General features: G+C 51.6%; 1 protein-coding gene across 1 annotated transcript in view; it reads left to right on the forward strand.

The window, feature by feature from the left end:
• Window positions 1-22,326, forward strand: part of LOC144952362 (adhesion G protein-coupled receptor L2-like) — a 220,879-nt gene that overhangs the window by 182,412 nt on the left and 16,141 nt on the right. Inside the window, 6 exon segments of the mRNA XM_078882747.1 lie at window positions 4,285-4,494; window positions 11,352-11,572; window positions 12,665-12,731; window positions 13,996-14,087; window positions 17,566-17,607; window positions 20,493-20,519. Coding sequence (XP_078738873.1) covers window positions 4,285-4,494; window positions 11,352-11,572; window positions 12,665-12,731; window positions 13,996-14,087; window positions 17,566-17,607; window positions 20,493-20,519 — 659 coding nt within the window.

Genomic DNA, 22,326 nt, shown 5'->3' on the forward strand with positions numbered 1-22,326 from the left:
GTTTGTATGTGGTGGTGAGTGGTGAGGGTGGTGAGGGTGGTGGTGGTGGTGAGGGTGGTGAGGTTGGTGATTGCTGGTGATGGTGATGATGGTGGTGATGGTGGTGATGATGGTGGTGGTGATGTTGGCGGTGGTAAAGTTTGGATGTGGTGGTGGTGAGGGTGGTGAGGGTGGTGAGGGTGGTGATTGGAGGTGATGGTGGTGATGTTGGTGGTGGTAATGTTTAAATGAGGTGGTGGTGGTGGTGGTGAGGGTCGTGGGGGTGGTGAGGGTCGTGAGGGTGGTGATTGTTGGTGAAGGTGATGGTGGTGGTGACGCTAAATTTAGATAAGGTGAGGGTGTTTACACTATGAGATCTCTTTTACCAGTGGCAAAATATAATAGTAGGTTTTTACCCTTTTAACTGGTACAAAACTGACACCTTTATTCAAGGCATCATGTTTGCAATGACCACAACACAAGTAGTCAAAAAAGCAAACAAAAAGAAGCAACTCTGATAAGGATGATAATATGCACTGTCCTTGAAGTTGATTGGCCCACACCCGAGACGGCTTTCTTTAGAGCCTAGTCCCCATTGGTGTAGGGCCAGATGACACCAGAAGGCGTACAACTCAAACACAGTGCAATATCAGAGTATTGAGAGCTCGGGGTAAGCATTTACACTATGAGATCTCTTTTACCAGTGGCAAAATATAATAGTAGGTTTTTACCCTTTTAACTGGTACAAAACTGACACCTTTATTCAAGGCATCATGTTTGCAATGACCACAACACAAGTAGTCAAAAAAGCAAACAAAAAGAAGCAACTCTGATAAGGATGATAATATGCACTGTCCTTGAAGTTGATTGGCCCACACCCGAGACGGCTTTCTTTAGAGCCTAGTCCCCATTGGTGTAGGGCCAGATGACACCAGAAGGCGTACAACTCAAACACAGTGCAATATCAGAGTATTGAGAGCTCGGGGTAAGCATTTACACTATGAGATCTCTTTTACCAGTGGCAAAATATAATAGTAGGTTTTTACCCTTTTAACTGGTACAAAACTGACACCTTTATTCAAGGCATCATGTTTGCAATGACCACAACACAAGTAGTCAAAAAAGCAAACAAAAAGAAGCAACTCTGATAAGGATGATAATATGCACTGTCCTTGAAGTTGATTGGCCCACACCCGAGACGGCTTTCTTTAGAGCCTAGTCCCCATTGGTGTAGGGCCAGATGACACCAGAAGGCGTACAACTCAAACACAGTGCAATATCAGAGTATTGAGAGCTCGGGGTAAGCATTTACACTATGAGATCTCTTTTACCAGTGGCAAAATATAATAGTAGGTTTTTACCCTTTTAACTGGTACAAAACTGACACCTTTATTCAAGGCATCATGTTTGCAATGACCACAACACAAGTAGTCAAAAAAGCAAACAAAAAGAAGCAACTCTGATAAGGATGATAATATGCACTGTCCTTGAAGTTGATTGGCCCACACCCGAGACGGCTTTCTTTAGAGCCTAGTCCCCATTGGTGTAGGGCCAGATGACACCAGAAGGCGTACAACTCAAACACAAACATGATGCCTTGAATAAAGGTGTCAGTTTTGTACCAGTTAAAAGGGTAAAAACCTACTATTATATTTTGCCACTGGTAAAAGAGATCTCATAGTGTAAATGCTTACCCCGAGCTCTCAATACTCTGATATTGCACTGTGTTTGAGTTGTACGCCTTCTGGTGTCATCTGGCCCTACACCAATGGGGACTAGGCTCTAAAGAAAGCCGTCTCGGGTGTGGGCCAATCAACTTCAAGGACAGTGCATATTATCATCCTTATCAGAGTTGCTTCTTTTTGTTTGCTTTTTTGACTACTTGTGTTGTGGTCATTGCAAACATGATGCCTTGAATAAAGGTGTCAGTTTTGTACCAGTTAAAAGGGTAAAAACCTACTATTATATTTTGCCACTGGTAAAAGAGATCTCATAGTGTAAATGCTTACCCCGAGCTCTCAATACTCTGATATTGCACTGTGTTTGAGTTGTACGCCTTCTGGTGTCATCTGGCCCTACACCAATGGGGACTAGGCTCTAAAGAAAGCCGTCTCGGGTGTGGGCCAATCAACTTCAAGGACAGTGCATATTATCATCCTTATCAGAGTTGCTTCTTTTTGTTTGCTTTTTTGACTACTTGTGTTGTGGTCATTGCAAACATGATGCCTTGAATAAAGGTGTCAGTTTTGTACCAGTTAAAAGGGTAAAAACCTACTATTAAGGTGAGGGTGGTTAGGGTGGTGAGGTTGGTGATTGGAGTTGATGGTGTTGGAGCTGGTAAGTTTGGATGAGGTGGTGAGATGAGGTGGTGGTGGTGGTGGTGGTAAAGGTGGTGACGGTGGTTGATCGGAGGTGATGGTGTTAGTAGTGGTGGTAAAGTTTAGATGAGGTGGTGGTGGTGGTGGTAGTTGATTTGATGGTAGTAATGTTTATGCTGTGGGGGAGCGGTGGCCTAGCGGTTAGGGCGCTGCGCTACGAACCCAGCGACCCGAGTTCAGTTCCCACTCACGGCCACCAACACCAGTGACAATTATCTGAACCGGTCCTGGGCCTCCCCTCAGTCGACTCAGCCTCAAATGAGTACCTGGTGCAGTGTGTAAACATCGCCACTTGGGAGACACAAGGCGGCCGGGCGTGGTGTTGGCCACCCACCCCCTCGTGTGTAGTGCCAGCCTTCATAGGTTCAAGTTCATCAAGTTCATCAAGTTCATTTATTAGGTATAGCCCTGTGAGCCATTCGGCTCTTGAATCGGGTGCAACCGCATCGAACAAAAAACAAAAACATGAACAAAAAAACATCTTAAAGTGAATACGTGACTGAGTGCAAACAGAAAATCCAAGGAAAGACAGCAAAATATTGCAGGAAAAAAACACCGTACACCAACGCTGTGTGCAAAAATCCCAGTGGGATGCAAGTCAAACAACCAACAACTACTTGCTAACAGCACCTGCCCCAACAGTCTGTTGAGGCCTATATGGGGGGGGATCTTTGTCTTTGTCATTCGTTGTCCACCTTTTTAGATGTAAATCCCGATTGACAACTAACTTCTTCAAGAACTTATTTTTGTGTTCTTTTTGTTGTCCTTCCCCCGCACCTCCGATGACATCCTCACGCCTCCGTCTCTCCGTGCGTGCGTCTGTCCGTGCGTGCGTCTGTCCGTGCGTGCGTCTGTCCGTGCGCGCGTCTGTTCGTGCGCGCGTCTGTCCGTGCGCGCGTCTGTCCGTGCGCGCGTCTGTCTGTGCGCACGTCTGTCCGTGTGCGCGTCTGTCCGTGCGTGCGTCTGTCCGTGTGTGCGTCTGTCCCGTGCTTGCCTCTGTCCGTGCGTGCGTCTGTCCGTGCGTGCGTCTGTCCGTGCGTGCGTCTCTCCGTGCGTACGTCTCTCCGTGCGTGCGTCTGTCCATGCGTGCGTCTGTCCGTGCGTGCGTCTGTCCGTGCGTGCGTCTGTCCGTGCGTGCGTCTGTCCGTGCGTGCGTCTGTCCGTGCGTGCGTCTGTCCGTGCGTGCGTCTGTCCGTGCGTGCGTCTGTCCGTGCGTGCGTCTGTCCGTGCGTGCGTCTGTCCGTGCGTGCGTCTCTCCGTGCGTGCGTCTGTCCGTGCGTGCGTCTGTCCGTGCGTGCGTCTGTCCGTGCGTGCGTCTGTCCGTGCGTGCGTCTCTCCATGCGTGCGTCTGTCCGTGCGTGCGTCTGTCCGTGCGTGCGTCTGTCCGTGCGTGCGTCTGTCCGTGCGTGCGTCTGTCCGTGCGTGCGTCTGTCCGTGCGTGCGTCTGTCCGTGCGTGCGTCTGTCCGTGCGTGCGTCTGTCCGTGCGTGCGTCTGTCCGTGCGTGCGTCTGTCCGTGCGTGCGTCTCTCCGTGCGTGCGTCTGTCCGTGCGTGCGTCTGTCCGTGCGTGCGTCTGTCCGTGCGTGCGTCTGTCCGTGCGTGCGTCTCTCCGTGCGTGCGTCTCTCCGTGCGTGCGTCTGTCCGTGCGTGCGTCTGTCCGTGCATGCGTCTGTCCGTGCGTGCGTCTGTCCGTGCGCGCGTCTGTCCGTGCGCGCGTCTCTCCGTGCGTGCGTCTGTCCGTGCGTGCGTCTGTCCGTGCGTGCATCTCTCCGTGCGTGCGTCTGTCCGTGCGTGCGTCTGTCCGTGCGCGCGTCTGTCCGTGCGCGCGTCTCTCCGTGCGTGCGTCTGTCCGTGCGTGCGTCTGTCCGTGCGTGCATCTCTCCGTGCGTGCGTCTGTCCGTGCGTGCGTCTGTGCGTGCGTGCGCCAGTACGGGGACCGTGCCCACGAGCTGCTGCTGCTGGTGATCACCTGGGTGGGCGTGCTGGTGTCCCTCGTGTGCCTCGCCATGGCCACCTTCACCTTCTGCTTCTTCCGCGGCCTCCAGAGTGACCGCAACACCATCCACAAGAACCTGTGCCTCAACCTGCTGCTCGCCGAGCTCCTCTTCCTGCTAGGCATCGACAAGACTCAGTACACGGTGCGCACGCTTGCTCGCTCGCTCGATCGCCCGCTCGCTCGCTCGCTCGCCCGCTCGCCCGCCTGCCCGCCCGTTCCCTCCCTCTTGCCCACTCCCACCGACTTGTGTTCTCACCCACTCACCTACTCACCCACTCAACCACTCAACCACTTACCTACTCAACCACTCAACCACTCATCTACTCACCCACGCACCTACTCACCCACTCGCTCACACACTCGCTCACCCAATCAACCACTCGCCCACTCACGACTCGCCTACTCATCTACTCACCCACTCACCTACTCACCTACTCACCCACTCACCTACTCACCCACTCACCCACTCACCTACTCACCCACTCACCTACTCACCCACTCACCTACTCACCCACTCACCCACTCACCTACTCACCCACTCACCTACTCACCCCCTCACCTACTCACCCACTCACCTACTCACCCACTCACCTACTCACCCACTCACCCACTCACCTACTCACCCACTCACCTACTCACCCACTCACCTACTCACCCACTCACCCACTCACCTACTCACCCACTCACCTACTCACCCACTCACCTACTCACCCACTCACCTACTCACCCACTCACCCACTCACCTACTCACCCACTCACCCACTCACCCACTCACCTACTCAACCACTCAACCACTCGCCTACTCACCTACTCACCCACTCACCTACTCACCCACTCACCTACTCACCCACTCACCTACTCACCCACTCACCTACTCACCCACTCACCTACTCACCCACTCACCCACTCACCCACTCACCTACTCACCCACTCACCTACTCACCCACTCACCTACTCACCCACTCACCCACTCACCTACTCACCCACTCACCTACTCACCCACTCACCTACTCACCCATTCACCTACTCACCCACTCACCCACTCACCTACTCACCCACTCACCTACTCACCCACTCACCCACTCACCCACTCACCCACTCACCTACTCACCCACTCACCTACTCACCCACTCACCCACTCACCTACTCACCCACTCACCTACTCACCCACTCACCCACTCACCCACTCACCTACTCAACCACTCAACCACTCGCCTACTCACCTACTCACCCACTCACCTACTCACCCACTCACCTACTCACCCACTCACCTACTCACCCACTCACCTACTCACCCACTCACCCACTCACCCACTCACCCACTCACCTACTCACCCACTCACCTACTCACCCACTCACCTACTCACCCACTCACCTACTCACCCACTCACCTACTCACCCACTCACCCACTCACCTACTCACCCACTCACCTACTCACCCACTCACCTACTCACCCATTCACCTACTCACCCACGCACCTACTCACCCACTCGCTCACACACTCGCTCACCCAATCAACCACTCGCCCACTCACGACTCGCCTACTCATCTACTCACCCACTCACCTACTCACCTACTCACCCACTCACCTACTCACCCACTCACCCACTCACCTACTCACCCACTCACCTACTCACCCACTCACCTACTCACCCACTCACCCACTCACCTACTCACCCACTCACCTACTCACCCCCTCACCTACTCACCCACTCACCTACTCACCCACTCACCTACTCACCCACTCACCCACTCACCTACTCACCCACTCACCTACTCACCCACTCACCTACTCACCCACTCACCCACTCACCTACTCACCCACTCACCTACTCACCCACTCACCTACTCACCCACTCACCTACTCACCCACTCACCCACTCACCTACTCACCCACTCACCCACTCACCCACTCACCTACTCAACCACTCAACCACTCGCCTACTCACCTACTCACCCACTCACCTACTCACCCACTCACCTACTCACCCACTCACCTACTCACCCACTCACTTACTCACCCACTCACCTACTCACCCACTCACCCACTCACCCACTCACCCACTCACCTACTCACCCACTCACCTACTCACCCACTCACCTACTCACCCACTCACCTACTCACCCACTCACCCACTCACCTACTCACCCACTCACCTACTCACCCACTCACCTACTCACCCATTCACCTACTCACCCACTCACCCACTCACCTACTCACCCACTCACCTACTCACCCACTCACCCACTCACCCACTCACCCACTCACCTACTCACCCACTCACCTACTCACCCACTCACCCACTCACCTACTCACCCACTCACCCACTCACCTACTCACCCACTCACCCACTCACCCACTCACCTACTCAACCACTCAACCACTCGCCTACTCACCTACTCACCCACTCACCTACTCACCCACTCACCTACTCACCCACTCACCTACTCACCCACTCACCTACTCACCCACTCACCCACTCACCCACTCACCTACTCACCCACTCACCTACTCACCCACTCACCTACTCACCCACTCACCTACTCACCCACTCACCTACTCACCCACTCACCCACTCACCTACTCACCCACTCACCTACTCACCCACTCACCTACTCACCCATTCACCTACTCACCCACTCACCCACTCACCTACTCACCCACTCACCTACTCACCCACTCACCCACTCACCCACTCACCTACTCACCCACTCACCTACTCACCCACTCACCTACTCACCTACTCAACCACTCAACCACTCACCCACTCACCTACTCACCCACTCACCTACTCACCTACTCACCCACTCACCTACTCAACCACTCACCCACTCAACCACACACCTACTCACCCGCTCGCCTACTCACCCACTCGCCTACTCACCCACTCACCTACTCACCCACTCACCTACTCACCTACTCACTCACTCACCTACTCACCCACTTACCTACTCACTCACTCACCCACTCACCTGCTCACCTACTCAACCACGCAACCACTCAACCACTCACCTATACACCTACTCACCCACTCGCCTACTCACCCACTCGCCTACTCACCTACTCGCCTACTCACCTACTCGCCCACTCACCCACTCACCCACTCACCCGCTCGCCTACTCACCCACTCACCTACTCGCCTACTCACCCACTCACCTACTCACCCACTCACCCACTCACCTACTCACCCACTCACCTACTCACCCACTCACCTACTCACCCACTCACCTACTCACCCACTCACCTACTCACCCACTCACCCACTCACCCACTCACCTACTCACCTACTCAACCACGCAACCACTCAACCACTCACCTATACACCTACTCACCCACTCGCCTACTCACCCACTCGCCTACTCACCTACTCGCCTACTCACCTACTCGCCCACTCGCCCACTCACCCGCTCGCCTACTCACCCACTCACCTACTCGCCTACTCACCCACTCACCTACTCACCCACTCACCCACTCACCTACTCACCCACTCACCTACTCACCCACTCACCCACTCACCTACTCACCCACTCACCTACTCACCCACTCACCCACTCACCTACTCACCCACTCACCTACTCACCCACTCACCTACTCACCCACTCAACTACTCACCCACTCACCTACACACCCACTCACCCACTCACCTACTCACCTACTCACCCACTCACCTACTCACCTACTCAACCACTCAACCACTCACCCACTCACCTACTCACCCACTCACCTACTCACCCACTCACCTACTCACCCACTCACCCACTCACCTACTCACCCACTCACCTACTCACCCACTCACCTACTCACCCACTCACCTACTCACCCACTCACCTACTCACCCACTCACCCACTCACCTACTCACCCACTCACCTACTCACCCACTCACCCACTCACCTACTCACCCACTCACCTACTCACCCACTCACCTACTCACCCACTCACCTACTCACCCACTCACCTACTCACCTACTCAACCACTCAACCACTCACCCACTCACCTACTCACCCACTCACCTACTCACCCACTCACCTACTCACCTACTCAACCACTCATCCACTCAACCACACACCTACTCACCCGCTCGCCTACTCACCCACTCGCCTACTCACCCACTCACCTACTCACCCACTCACCTACTCACTCACTCACTCACCTACTCACCCACTCGCCTACTCACCCACTCGCCTACTCACCTACTCGCCCACTCGCCCACTCACCCACTCACCCGCTCGCCTACTCACCCACTCACCTACTCGCCTACTCACCCACTTACCTACTCACCCACTCACCCACTCACCTACTCACCCACTCACCTACTCACCCGCTCGCCTACGCACCGACTCGCCTACTCACCCACTCGCTCGCCTACTCGCCCATCCTCTCACCCACTCGCTCGCTCACTCGCTCACTCGATCCTCTCTCTCCGTGTGTCTCGCCCGTTCACCCACTCATCTTCTCGCACTGGCGCTCTTTCATCCGCTCACACGTTCACCCACTCGTTCTCGCCCACTGTCCCATCTTGCCCACTGTCCCTCTCTGCCGCTTGCCATTTCGTTCGCACATCCGCTGACACGCTCACCCGCTCACACACTCACCCATCTCACACGCTCACCCATCTCACACGCTCACACACTCACCCGCTCACACACTCGCCCATCTCATGCACTCACCCATCTCACACGCTCACCTAATCACCCGCTCACACACTCACCCATCTCAAGCACTCACCCACTCACCCGCTCACACACTCACCCATCTCAAGCACTCACCCGCTCGCATGCTCACCCACTCACCCGCTCACACACTCACTCATCTCACGCACTCACCCATCTCACCCACTCACCCATTTCACATGCTCACCCACTCACCCGCTCACACTCACCCAACTCACGCACTCACCCACTCACACGCTCACCTACTGACACGCTCACACACTCACCCACTCACCCGCTCACACGCTCACATGCTCACACGCTCACCCACTCACCCGCTCACGCACTCACCCGTCTCACACGCTCACCTGCTCACACACTTACCCACTCACCCGCTCACACACTCACCTATCCCACGCACTCACACACTCACACACTCACCCACTCACACGCTCACCCACTCACACGCTCACCCATCTCACACACTCACACACTCACCCACTCACCCACTCACACACTCACCCATCTCACGCACTCGCCAAACTCACACACTCACTCACTCACCCGCTCACACACTCACCCAACTCACACACTCACCCACTCACACGCTCACACACTAACCCACTCACCCGCTCACACACTCACCCAACTCACACACTCACCCACTCACACGCTCACACACTAACCCACTCACCCGCTCACACACTCACCCAACTCACACGCTCACCCACTCACACGCTCACACACTAACCCACTCACCCGCTCACACACTCACCCATCTCAAGCACTCACCCGCTCGCACGCTCACCTACTCACCCGCTCACACACTCACCCATCTCACGCACTCACCCACTCACACGCTCACCCACTCACCCTGTCGTACACTCACCCTCTTGCTAGCTCGCACTGCCGTTCACTCGCCCTCTAACCAAAGTGTCCCGCTGTTCGCCCACTCACCCTCATGCTCATCCGCTCATCCGCTCACCCACTCGCCCTTTAATCCACTCACCCACTCGCCCACCAACCCGCCCTTTCTTACCGTCCTCTCACTCGCTCACCATCTCACTTGCTCAGCCGCTCACCCACTCACCCTTTAATCCACTCACCCACTCGCCCACCAACCCGCCCTTTCTTACCGTCCTCTCACTCGCTCACCATCTCACTCGCTCAGCCGCTCACCCACCCGCCCTGCGGACCCACCGTCTCGCTCGCCCACCCTCCCTGGCGAGGTTCTCCGTGTTACTGAGCGACACCTGCTGTGTGGTGTTACCTTCATGTGGTCTGAGACCGTTTCGTTGATTTTGCTGCCCTGCCCAATCTTGATGAATAGAAAAATAATGCACGCTTATATTTTAATCACGTTCCGTTCACGTTCAGTCACTCGCTTGCCACTTTCTCTATTTTAGAACTCGCTTCTGAAACAAATTGTGTAACAGCCTGGGAAACATATGAATTGTTTATTTTTGTTCGTGACGTGTTTTACCTTTCCTCTACTTTGCACTCCTATCGCGTTGTTTCGTATTCGTACTCTTTGTTTTTTTCGGTAAAGTCACGCTTGCGTTGCGCCCGAAACGTCGTGATTTAATTTAGTTGTTTGCATTTATTTTATTATATTTTTTCATCCACGTGACTTTACCGAAAAAACCAAAGAGCATGAATCCTTGCAGTCACGAAAGCTTCAAATCTAAAACTGTTTCGTGTTTGTTTTGCTGTTGTAAACTCGCCGACCCCCTTGACCCCCAACCGGTGGACATCTGCGAGACGAGGGCTTCTCGGTTCATCGGATTTCCTCCCTCCACGTCCAAATAAAGATTCCGATTCTGTCTTCTTGGTTCTTTCGGTAAAGTCACGTAGAATGGAAGTAATAAAATAATAAAAATAAAACATAATAAAATAATTCTCACGACGTTTCGGCCACAACGCAAGTAATAAGACTGTCTTCTCGACAGACCTGTTCTCCACCTGAGGACTGCTGCTTGCGTTGTGGCCGAAACGTCGTGAGAATTATTTTATCATGTTTTATTATTTTATTATTTCCATTCTACGTGACTTTACCGAAAGAACCAAGAAGATGAATCCCTGCAGTCACAAAAGCTTTAAATCGAAATTTTATTATGTTTTATTTTTATTATTTTATTACTTCCCTTCTACGTGACTTTACCGAAAGAACCTAGAAGATGAATCCCTGCAGTCACGAAAGAAGCTTTAAATCGAAATTTTATTATGTTTTATTTTTATTATTTTATTACTTCCCTTCTACGTGACTTGAATCCCTGCAGCCACGAAAGAAGCTTTCAATCGACATTCCACTTCTATACAACACCAACCCCCCCACCCCACCCACAGGTGGCGTGCTCCGTCCTAGCGGCGCTTCTGCACCTGTTCTTCCTGGCGGCGTTCGCGTGGATGTGCCTCGAGGGGGTGCAGCTCTACCTCATGCTCGTCGAGGTGTTTGAGGGGCGCCGCGCGCGCCGCAAGTACTTCTACCTGCTGGGCTACGGCCTGCCGCTCACCGTCGTCGGGGTCTCCCTCGCCGTCGACTACACGGGCTACGGCACCGAGCGCGCGTTAGTCCCGCCGCCGCCACCACCCCCCCTTCCCTCTCCGCCGCAGTCCGTCGTGCCGGGACGGCGCCCGGGTTCTTGCCGGCTGGCGCTCCGGCACTCTAACTGGAGCCCGGTCTTGCCGGTTCACTCCTGGTGTTGCCACCCGGCACCCGGGCTTGCTAACTGGTGCCCGGTCTTGCCGGTTCACTCCTGGTGTTGCCACCCGGCACCCGGGCTTGCTAACTGGTGCCCGGTCTTGCTGGTTCACTCCTGGTGTTGCCACCCGGCACCCGGGCTTACTGACTGGTGCCCAGTCTTGCCGGTTCACGTTTGGTGTTGCCACCCAGCACCCGGGCTTGCTAACTGGTGCCCGGTCTTGCCGGTTCACGTTTGGTGTTGCCACCTGGCACCCGGGCTTGCTAACTGGTGCCCGGTCTTGCCGGTTCACGTTTGGTGTTGCCACCCGGCACCCGGGCTTGCTAACTGGTGCCCGGTCTTGCCGGTTCACGTTTGGTGTTGCCACCTGGCACCCGGGCTTGCTAACTGGTGCCCGGTCTTGCCGGTTCACGTTTGGTGTTGCCACCCGGCACCCGGGCTTGCTAACTGGTGCCCGGTGTTGCCGGTTCACGTTTGGTGTTGCCACCTGGCACCCGGGCTTGCTAACTGGTGCCCGGTGTTGCCGGTTCACGTTTGGTGTTGCCACCCGGCACCCGGGCTTGCTAACTGGTGCCCGGTCTTGCCGGTTCACGTTTGGTGTTGCCACCCGGTACCCAGGCTTGCTGACTGGTGCCCGGTGTTGCCGGTTCACTCCTGGTGTTGCCACCTGGCACCCAAGCTTACTGACTGGTGCCCGGTCTTGCCGGCTAGTGCCCGGCCTTGTCGGCTAGTGCCGGGTCTTGCCGGCTGGCGCCCGGTCTCACCAGATGTCTGGAATGTCATCACATACAGCAAATGAAACAAATGTGCCCCAATGTTCCCAGATGGCGGCTCAAGTGCTACTGAACGGTGGCAAATGTTGCCAGACGCTGGCGAATGAAACCAGATACATGAATGCGCTATCCCGGCCTTGTCAGGCTAACCAGGCGACCGTTTGTCCTCTCTTCCGTTCTGCAGCTGCTGGCTCAGGACCGACAATCATTTCATCTGGAGTTTCCTCGCGCCCGTGGCCGCCATCATCTTCGTGAGTAGCGTGCGCGCGCGTTGTGCCGGGGACAGGGACGGGTACGGGGGGGGTCGCGGTGAAGCTTTTGGCGTCGTCCTCCCGCCAGCGAGACGCGTCGCTCAACGGACGCGTGCGTGAGAGTTCCCGCGCTGAATGTGATGCGATTCCCACATTCGTGTTGAGCGTGAATTCCCTTGAAATCGTCTCGAGCCAAAATCCCGTCCAGATCTAAAACGCGAATTGCAGGTGAGCACTTCTGATTGCGACGCTAACGCGCGTTAGCCGTGCTAACACGCGTTAAGCGTCGTGTATGTGGACCAGAGCCCACTGCCGCTGCCGTAGCCTGGAAAGTGAACCTGATTTCCAACTCGTTTTAAATAACCCCAAATTGTAGGCATCCATTGCCAATTTACATTGACTACATTCACCCCCTTCTGATCTTGGCACCTGATAGGCTCAGTGAGGACGTCACCTCGGCCGCTCCGTTTAAGACCGAAACAGGAGGAGGAATTTCGATTTAAAGCTTTCGTGACTGCAGGGATTCATCTTCTTGGTTCTTTCGGTAAAGTCACGTGGAATTGAAGTAATAAAATAATAAAAATAAAACATAATAAAATAGTTTTATTTTAATAAAATGTTAATGGCAATAATAAAATAATAAAAATAAAACATGATAAAATTTCGATTTAAAGCTTCTTTCGTGACTGCAGGGATTCATCTTCTTGGTTCTTTCGGTAAAGTCACGTGGAATTGAAATAATAAAATAATAAAAATAAAACATAATAAAATAATTCTCACGATGATTCGGCCACAACGCAAGCAGCCGGCCTCCGGTGAAGAACAGGTCTGTCGAGAAGACAGAGTCTGTCTTCTCGACAGACCTGTTCTTCGCCTCGTCGTGAGAATTATTTTATTATGTTTTATTTTTATTATTTTATTATTTCCATTCTACGTGACTTTACCGAAAGAACCAAGAAGATGAATTGTCTTTGAGTTGTGCGCCTTTTGGCGTCATCTGGTCCAACATCACGTGAGACTAGGCTCTAAGGAAAGCTGTCTCGGATGTGGACCAATCAACTTCAAGGACAGTGCACATACATTATCAGAGTTGTGTTTTTTGTTTGCATTACGACTGCAGGTATTGTGGTCTATGCAAACATGACTCCTTGTAAAAAAAAAAGGTGTCAGTTTTGTTGCCAGATAGAAGGGTAAAAAAACAATTATCGCGTCTTACGGACCGTTGACTCGTGTGTGCGTGGCGCGCGCGTGGTGTGTATCACAGGTGAACTTCGTGTTCCTGCTGATTACTCTGTACAAGATGCTGCAGCATTCGGCGCCAATCAAGCCCGATGGCAATCGACTCGAGAACATTAAGTGAGTGATGGGGCCGGGTGTTGGGGGAGGGAGGGGGGGTGGTTCATCACTTGAAGCGACCGCATTTATCCGGGAGGCTCAACCGAGACACACGGCGAGGTGCAGCTGGCAGTTTCCCCGTCAGCCCACTTTTCCACCGACTGAGCCGAAGCCTCTTAGGTTTTTTTGGTAAAGTCACGTAGGTGAAAATAAATAATAAAAGATCAATAATAAAAATAATAGAAATAAAATAATGAAACCACGACGTTTCGGGGGCAACACAAGCTTCCGTTCTTCAGGTGGAACCGTCACAGCACGATTGCTGTTTCGAGTAATTGAATATTTGTTATCGTGATTTATAATTTTATTTCTATTATTTCTTCTATTCTTTTTGTTATTTATCGTTTATTATTTACTTTCGCCTACGTGACTTTACCGGAAAAAAAACTAAGAGTATGGGCCACTGCCACGCGTGATTGAACCTGTAGCGAGCGAATATTGGTGGTTCACAGCCACGGTAGCCAATGAGTGAAGCACAGAAATGTAAGCGTCGTTTAAAAATCGGGTTTCGCTTTAACGAGCTCAATCCAGCTCTCGGGGGACCATAGGTTGTCTTGTGGTTGTTGTTGTTGGTTGTTTGACTTGCATCCCACTGGGATTTTTGCACACATCGTTGGTGTACGGTGCTTTTTGTGGAATATTTTGCTGTCTTTTCTTGGATTTTCTCTTGCGCTTAGTCACATAGTCACTTTAAGATGTTTTCTGGTTCACTTTTTTGTTTGTTGCGGTTGCACCCGATTCAAGAGCCGAATGGCTCACAGGGCTATACCTAACAGATGAACTTGAAACTTGAACTTGGAAGGTTCGCTTTGACCCATCGTGTAACAATCGCCCCTTTGCAAGGGATTTTATAAATCGTGCTCCTGCTTGCGTTAGTTTAACCCTTCCCCGTTTCGGTGACGTACGTGCGTGTAACGCCATCCGTTTTTTCTTCCGCTCCCGTTCCAATGACGTGCGTCGTTAAAACGAAACCGGAAGATAAACTAAAATAAAATAATCTTCTTGGTTCTTTCGGTGAAGTCACATAGAAGGGAAATAATAAAATAATAAAAATAAAACATAATAAAATACAATTCTCACGACGTTTCGGCCACAACGCAAGCAGCCGTCCCTCAGGTGAAGAACAGGTCTGTCGGAAAGACAGCGTCTGAAATGACGCTGTCTTTCCGACAGACCTGTGAGAATTATTTTATTATGTTTTATTTTTATTATTTTATTTTTTCCCTTCTACGTGACTTTACCGAAAGAACCAAGAAGATGAATCCCTGCAGTCACGAAAGCTTTAAATCGAAATTTAAAATAAAATAACTTTTTCGGTACCGATGCTCCCACAAGGCCATGCGGGAAGGGGGGCGTGTGGCACAGTTTGGCCCGTCAGCTTATCGTAGAATGCGGTCGTGTCTCTACAGTTACTACGCCTCTCTAAATAAAATGAATGCCGAGCCGTATTCGCGCTCCGAGATTCAGAGGTGAACGATGCAACCACCCTGCAACTTTGCAGACTTCTTGGGACGGAAAAGGGGTTAATAGGTCTGTCTGTGCGACTCCAGAAGTGGTTCTGCGATGTTATTGGTTCTTTCGGTAAAGTCACGTAGAAGGGAAATAATAAAATAATATTTATATAAAACAATAAAAAAAAAGTTCACTTTTTTTGAAAAAAGTACACTTTTTTCAAATTTTCTTGCTGTGGATTTCACACCTGATGATGATTGCTTGTGTTGCAGTCGAAACGTCGTGAGAATTTTTATTGTTTTATATTTATATTATTTTACATTTCCCTTCTACGTGACTTTACCGAAAGAACCAAGAATATATCCCTGCAGTCACGAACGCTTTAAATCAAAATTTAGTTCTGCTATGTCTGCTTCCTGGGTTCGTTCGCCAAAACACGAGTTGACGTTACACCGCCCGCTGTGAAAGTTTTGTTGTAGAATTTCTTCATCTAAAATGTTCACGAATTAGAGAAAGGGTCACCTTATACAGATAGCCCCCGAGTTACGATGGTCCGACTTACGATATTTGGATCTTACGATGGCGATATCGATACGTTCAATGCATGTTAAAAGTTTTTTTTATAGCAGATAGGATTGTTTCCTGAAAAAACTTTCTATTAAATTGCAGTTCATATAGGTAGGCTAAGAATTTACCTTGTTTATTTTAGTTTACATTTTACTGTGCAATACAGTATTGTAATTAATTAATGCATACAGTATATAGTTTAGACAGTACGGTACTGTAAATTGCTCTGTTTTGCTAAATTATCACCGTTCTTTAAGACTCCTGGGTAGGCTATAGGCCATGTTCGACTTACGATATTTTTGACTTACGATGGGGTCGTCGTAACGCATCTCCATCGTAAGTCGCGGACTACCTGTGTACGAGAAAGTCAATGCGTTTATATGAGTGGGGGTGGTGTACGTGGGGAACACCTCACGTACTTTTTTTAAATGTGGAGGAGGGGGTGGAAAAACTGGGGGAGGAACCCAGAGGAGAAAAATTAACCCGTAAAAACAAAGTTTTTCACTATAAATCCTTTATATGCGTGGCATCGGTTTTATTTTATTATTCATTTCTGTTTTTCTTGAGTAAGAGTTTCATTTTTATCACATTGGTATTTTAAATTAAATATGAAAAAAAAATGTTCCTAAAAAGTGGAAAATTTTTGAAAAATGTTTTCACGAAAATAAATTGTCACGCACAACGAGTCTGTGTGCAAAATGTCAGCTCGGTTGGATCACGGGAAGTGGGTTAAAAAACGACCGAAAGATTTGCGCGGTCGTAAGCGCGCAAGCAAGCAAGCAAGCGAACTTAATATAAAGGATTAAAAAATCCGCGCGACCACCACCACGGGGAGAGAGAGAGAGAGAGCGTGAGAACACACGCGTACTCCAGATGTAGAACAGGCGCAGGCATCGTCGGGGTCCGGCATTGAACCACCCGCGAACCTCTTGCGTCGAAGGCGGCGGCTCTGCTTTGCGCCTCGCTCAGTTATTGAGCTTTTGTTTATGTATCAAATTTCTCTTCGAATTGTATGGGTCCTCGCAACAACAACCAAAAAAAAACCCACAACCAACCCCCGTTCCACGCGGGGACTCCGTTACACTGCACACACGCCGTTTCGAGGGGGAGCCCCCGGCCTCTAGACGGGCTCGTCCCGACCAATCGCGCACCTCCGATTAGCACGGCTGGCTACGTAGGACGTCGAAAGAAGTTGAACGTGCATAAATCGCTCGCCCGAGCGAGTCAAACAAGGCCCGATTGACCCGGGCGTTCGGCTGCGCGCACGGCGGACCCGGCGTGAAAATCTTCGTCAGTTCTTTCCACCTGCCGCGGTTTTTCCCCCCCCCCACCGTCTCCCCAAACCTCCCCCCAACGCCTCGCGTCTCTAACTCTGCTCTCCTTGCTCCTGTGCCACCTCTGCCCCCCGCGCCTCGTTCAGTCACCCCGTGTGTGACGGATACTATAACACTGACCTGCCTGGGTAAGCTCTGCCCTCGCGCCTACATCATATCTGCATCTCGTCTCGCGTGTGCTTTGTCGTCTGCCTGGCTTTCGGCGCGTGCACCTCCGTCTGTCCGTACGGCTGTCCGTATAAAAGTCTCGTCGTCAAGGAGCGTAAATTCCATCACGTGAGGTCCGGTCAGATTGGCAGCGGCGGCTTTTTGGCTGACCGTCGAACAAAGATGGCCGCTGCGTCGCGCGCTTTCAGATGCGCTTCTGCGGCCGTCTGGAACGCGCTCTTCCTTCTGATATTGGGAAGCCACTGGGAGCTTTGCACTTTGAAGTCATCATCTCGATTGAAAACCAATTTCTTTAGAACTATGATAATTGTTTTTTTACCATTCTATCTGGAGACAGTATAGTCTCACATGGGTTGGACCAGATGACGCCAAAAGGCCTTTTGGCGTCATCTGGTCCAACCCATGTGAGACTATGCTCTAAGGAAAGCTGTCTCGGGTGTGGACCAATCAACTTCAAGGACAGTGCACATTATCAGAGTTATGTTCTTTTGTTTGCATTATGACCGCAGGTATTGCGGTCTATGCAAACATGACTCCTTGTAAAAAGGTGTCAGTTTTGTTGGCAGATAGAAGGGTAAAAAAACAATTATCATATTTTTACTGGCAAATGAGGTTCCTATAGTGTTCTTTAGAACTACTTTTTGTGTTTAGTTTGTTGTCCTTCCCCTGCATCTCCGATGAGTACGGTTGGTTACATTTTTCTGGCTTGGACTTTTGCAGCTGTTTTAGACTACTTTCAGGGTGCTGATTCCAAATCTGATCTCAGATTTGCTCTATCGCATCTCATTTTTATGCTATCGGCATACCCCATTTTCATTGATTTTACCCGAAATTAACTCTGTCACTTATGATTACAAGTTGTTGCTAGTCAGTGACTGCTTTAGTGTTAAAATATGGTGCTGTATTTTTAGGATAGTGTGTTTATAATATCGTTTTATGTAGATATCCACATTTATTTAATATTTTTCTTCTGCTGTTTTTATTGAAAATGCAATATCTGATATCTCAAAAACCTGATGTGATAGACAAAACTGATGCCAGATTTGGAATCAGCACCCCCAAAATTACCTTACAACCGTTGGAATACCTTGTTCCAGATAAAGTGTGTTGACCGGTGTAATTCAACAAACATACATACAAGTCCCTCTTTTCATCCATCTTCACTCGTCCATCCATCTGACCATCTGTCCGTTCATCCCATCTTCCCTCTGTCCATTTATCTGTCCGTCTGCCTGTCCATCCATTCCATTGTCCGTCCAATCCACGTGACTCGTCATCCGATCGTCCTATGTAGCCAACCGAGCTTTCCTGCGCAGCGATAGAACTCCACGCAGTGGCGATGTCGGAGTGGGCCCGGGGTGTGCCCTCCGACGATGCCCTCGCAAAGTGCCGGCGCTCGGTGACGCCGACTGAGAGCGCTGGCATTCCCGCTGGCGGTGTGACTCCCGTATCTGTGGGCGGACATAGGTGCGCCTTTTGGCGTCATCTGGTCGAACAACATATGAGACTAGGCTGTAAAGAAAGCTGTCTCTGCTGTGGACCAATCAGTTTCAAAGACAATGCATAAATTATCAGAGTATTGTTTTTTTTGCATTTGACTGCAAGTATTGTGGTTAATGTAAGCATGATGCCTTGCAAAAGGTGTCAGTTTTGTTGCCAGAAAAAAGGGGGAAAACCCCTATTAGTATATTTTGGTACTGGCAAAGGAGTTCCCATGACATGGGCGGACAGTTTAATCGCTCCGTATGTGTACGTCTCTACGGCCATGCATCTTTCCGTTTGTCTGCTGGTTCATCTGGTGATCCGCCCATCCAACTATCAGTTCCATCCATCCGGCTCTCTGCCCATCCATCGTGATGGTGAGATGTTAACTCCCTTGCGTGGTACACAGGAGGTCATGGGTTCGATCCCTAACCCTGACGCCTGCTGTGTATTTGGAGTTTGGATGTTCTCCCCGTGGTAGCGTGGATTCTTCTCCGGGTCCTCCGTGTTTTTTCCTTCACGTTTAGAAACGTGCGTTTAGGGCATATTTGCCCACTATAAATGTCCCCACGAAGAGCAACTTCATTAGGATATAATTCGTGGCCAGGTCGCTTCTTAAAAAGAGCAATATAGCTCAGTGGGCCTTGCCTGGTAACATAAAATAAATGTTAGTTTAATCCATCCGTCCATCTGCCCGTTCGCCTGTCCCTCCGTCTGCCCATCCATCCGTTCTTTTTCCAGCGTCTCCCCCGCGGGGCCGCGCGTGGCTTCGTTTTGGCGACATCGCCGCCGCCGCGAACGCCCGAGAGCGAGAGCCAGAGGTCGCAAACGGGTTTTGATTCCTTACCCGTACCCGGCCGCACCAGGGTCGCAAACGGGTACCCGTACCCTTCCCGATACCCGGCTACCCGTACCCGACCGGGTATCGGGTAGGGTACGGGTACCCGATTGCGACCTCTGAGATGAAGCCATGTTGCAGACGCGGGTGGGTTGATTCTAGGAAACTTGAATTGTGAGAAGAGACAAGACGTTGGGAAATGAGTGGCAAACGGTGACTCACCAGTGACTCACGGTCTACCCGTACCCGCCGTACCCGGCCGCACCAAGGTCGCAAACGGGTACCCGTACCCATACCCGGCCGGGTACGGGTAGCCGGGTATCGGGTAGGGTACGGGTATCGGGTACCCGGTTGCGACCTCTGGCCAGAGCCCTGTGACTGCTACATCACCGCCCCCCCCCCTATCTCTCTGCGCAGGCAGTTTAATCCCTCCCGTGTCGCCAACACGCTCGCCTAAGTAACTTTCTGTGTGTGCTGCGTGGCCCTCCTTTCCTGCTCCCCCCCCCTCCCCCCGCCCGCTCTCAGCTCTCCGGATAACAGAGAGTTCATCAGGTAAGTATTTTTCCGTGGATTCTGCCCACATTTGGGCATCACTCTCTCTCTCTCTCCTTTTCCCTAGCCCCCCCCCAGTCCCCCTCGCCTCCGGCCCTCAGGCCCGTATCACGCTTCTCACCGTCACGTGCTGTCTTCTCTTTCTCTCTCGCACGCTTTCTCCCGCTCGCTCGCTCGTTCGCTCGTTCGCTCGGCGAGCCTGACGACCATCTAACACGCTGGCGCCCGCCTCTTTATCCGCGACGCTCGAGAAGGACGACGTTGAAAGCCGGGGGGGGCCGGGGACGGGGTGGGGGGGGCCGGGTGGAATTTGCATTAATTCACCGGGGAGGGGGGGGGTTGCTGGAGGACGAACGTGACTTTCAGACGTTTGCAAACACGTCGCCGTCGCACGACCCGCCCCCCCCCCCCCGACGGGACGCGTGGCGGCGTTGGCGACGGCCGCCCACGAACTGTTCGTGGAGTAAAATCGGAATGTTTATCGGAATCTTTATTTAGACTGGAGGAGGGCGAGGAATTCGATGAGAACTCAAGAGGCCAGAGTAATCTAAAGATTTTTTTGAGTGACCTGATTGTCTTGTGAATAGACTGCCCACCATAGTAATGTGGAATTTCCCACGACCGGCGCAGGGCTGTAAGCGGAATATGAGCACCAGTGGCTTCAATGCCCCATTTGAGCAGGAAGCGACTTTTGACTTTTCCGGTCGTACCATTAATCCGCTCGCTTAACGCGGGAGATGCTTTCCTAAGAAGTGCCGCTTCAAGTTGAAAGAGAGTCGGAATCTTTATACCGGCGGAGGAATCCGAAGAGCTGTGAAGCTCTTTCTTTCACAGATGTCCAGTAAGGGGCACGGCGTCAGAACGTTACAACGGCAAACGATACGAACGCACGGTGGGAGTGCAAAGTGTAGGAAAAGCAAGCAAAAAGTCACAAAAATAAACTCTTTTATTTTAGCAGGTAAAGCCCACTTAGCTGTCAGATTATTTTTTTCAGAAGCCACCTGGCCACAAATGACAGCCCACCGACGTGGTTTATCACGTGGACATTTATAGCAACCACATAATCTAAATAAGTATGTTTCTAAATGTGGACGGAGAAACCGGAAGACCCGGAGGAAAATAAAATTCCACGCGACCACGGAGAGAGACACGCAAACTCCAAATATTCAGCGGCAGGCGTCAGGGTCGCGATTGAATCCACGACCTCCTACATGCCAGGCGAGGGGGGTGACATCTCGCCAGCGAGGCGCCGCTTGCAAGGAGTCCTTGCTGTGACAGCAGTGATTTGACTGAGTGCGCTAAAATGGTCAACACAGCAGATGTTGTTTTGGTTGTTGTTGCCAGGTCTAAAATATTGCTCCTCTGGTACCCGATTAGTGCAGCTAAGGTGCTCGTAGTGACGGTTGATCAACATTTGCGGCCCCGCTGATGGTGATGTCGTTGGTGATAGCGACGACGCTGATTAAACTAAGGCCCACTGAGCCACACGGCTCTTTTGTCAGATGCCGCCGGCTGTCACAAATGATAGCTCAACTGAAGTGGCTTATCACGTGGACATTTCTAGCAGACAAATACCCAGAGCGCACGTTGATTTTAAATGACAGCATTGATGTCCTCACGGCAAAGATCACGAATGGTGATGATGATGATGACGATGATATTAATGACGCCAATGCAGACGATAGCATTCATAACAATATTGACGATGGTGTCGATGATGATGATGATGATGGCCATGATCTTGATGATGATAATAAGTCATTGGCTCCAGTTGTGACCGCCTTCCTCACCTCCGAATCTACGGAAA

This window comes from Lampetra fluviatilis, chromosome 3 (assembly GCF_964198595.1).
Source record: "Lampetra fluviatilis chromosome 3, kcLamFluv1.1, whole genome shotgun sequence".
NCBI classification, from domain to species: domain Eukaryota; kingdom Metazoa; phylum Chordata; class Hyperoartia; order Petromyzontiformes; family Petromyzontidae; genus Lampetra; species Lampetra fluviatilis.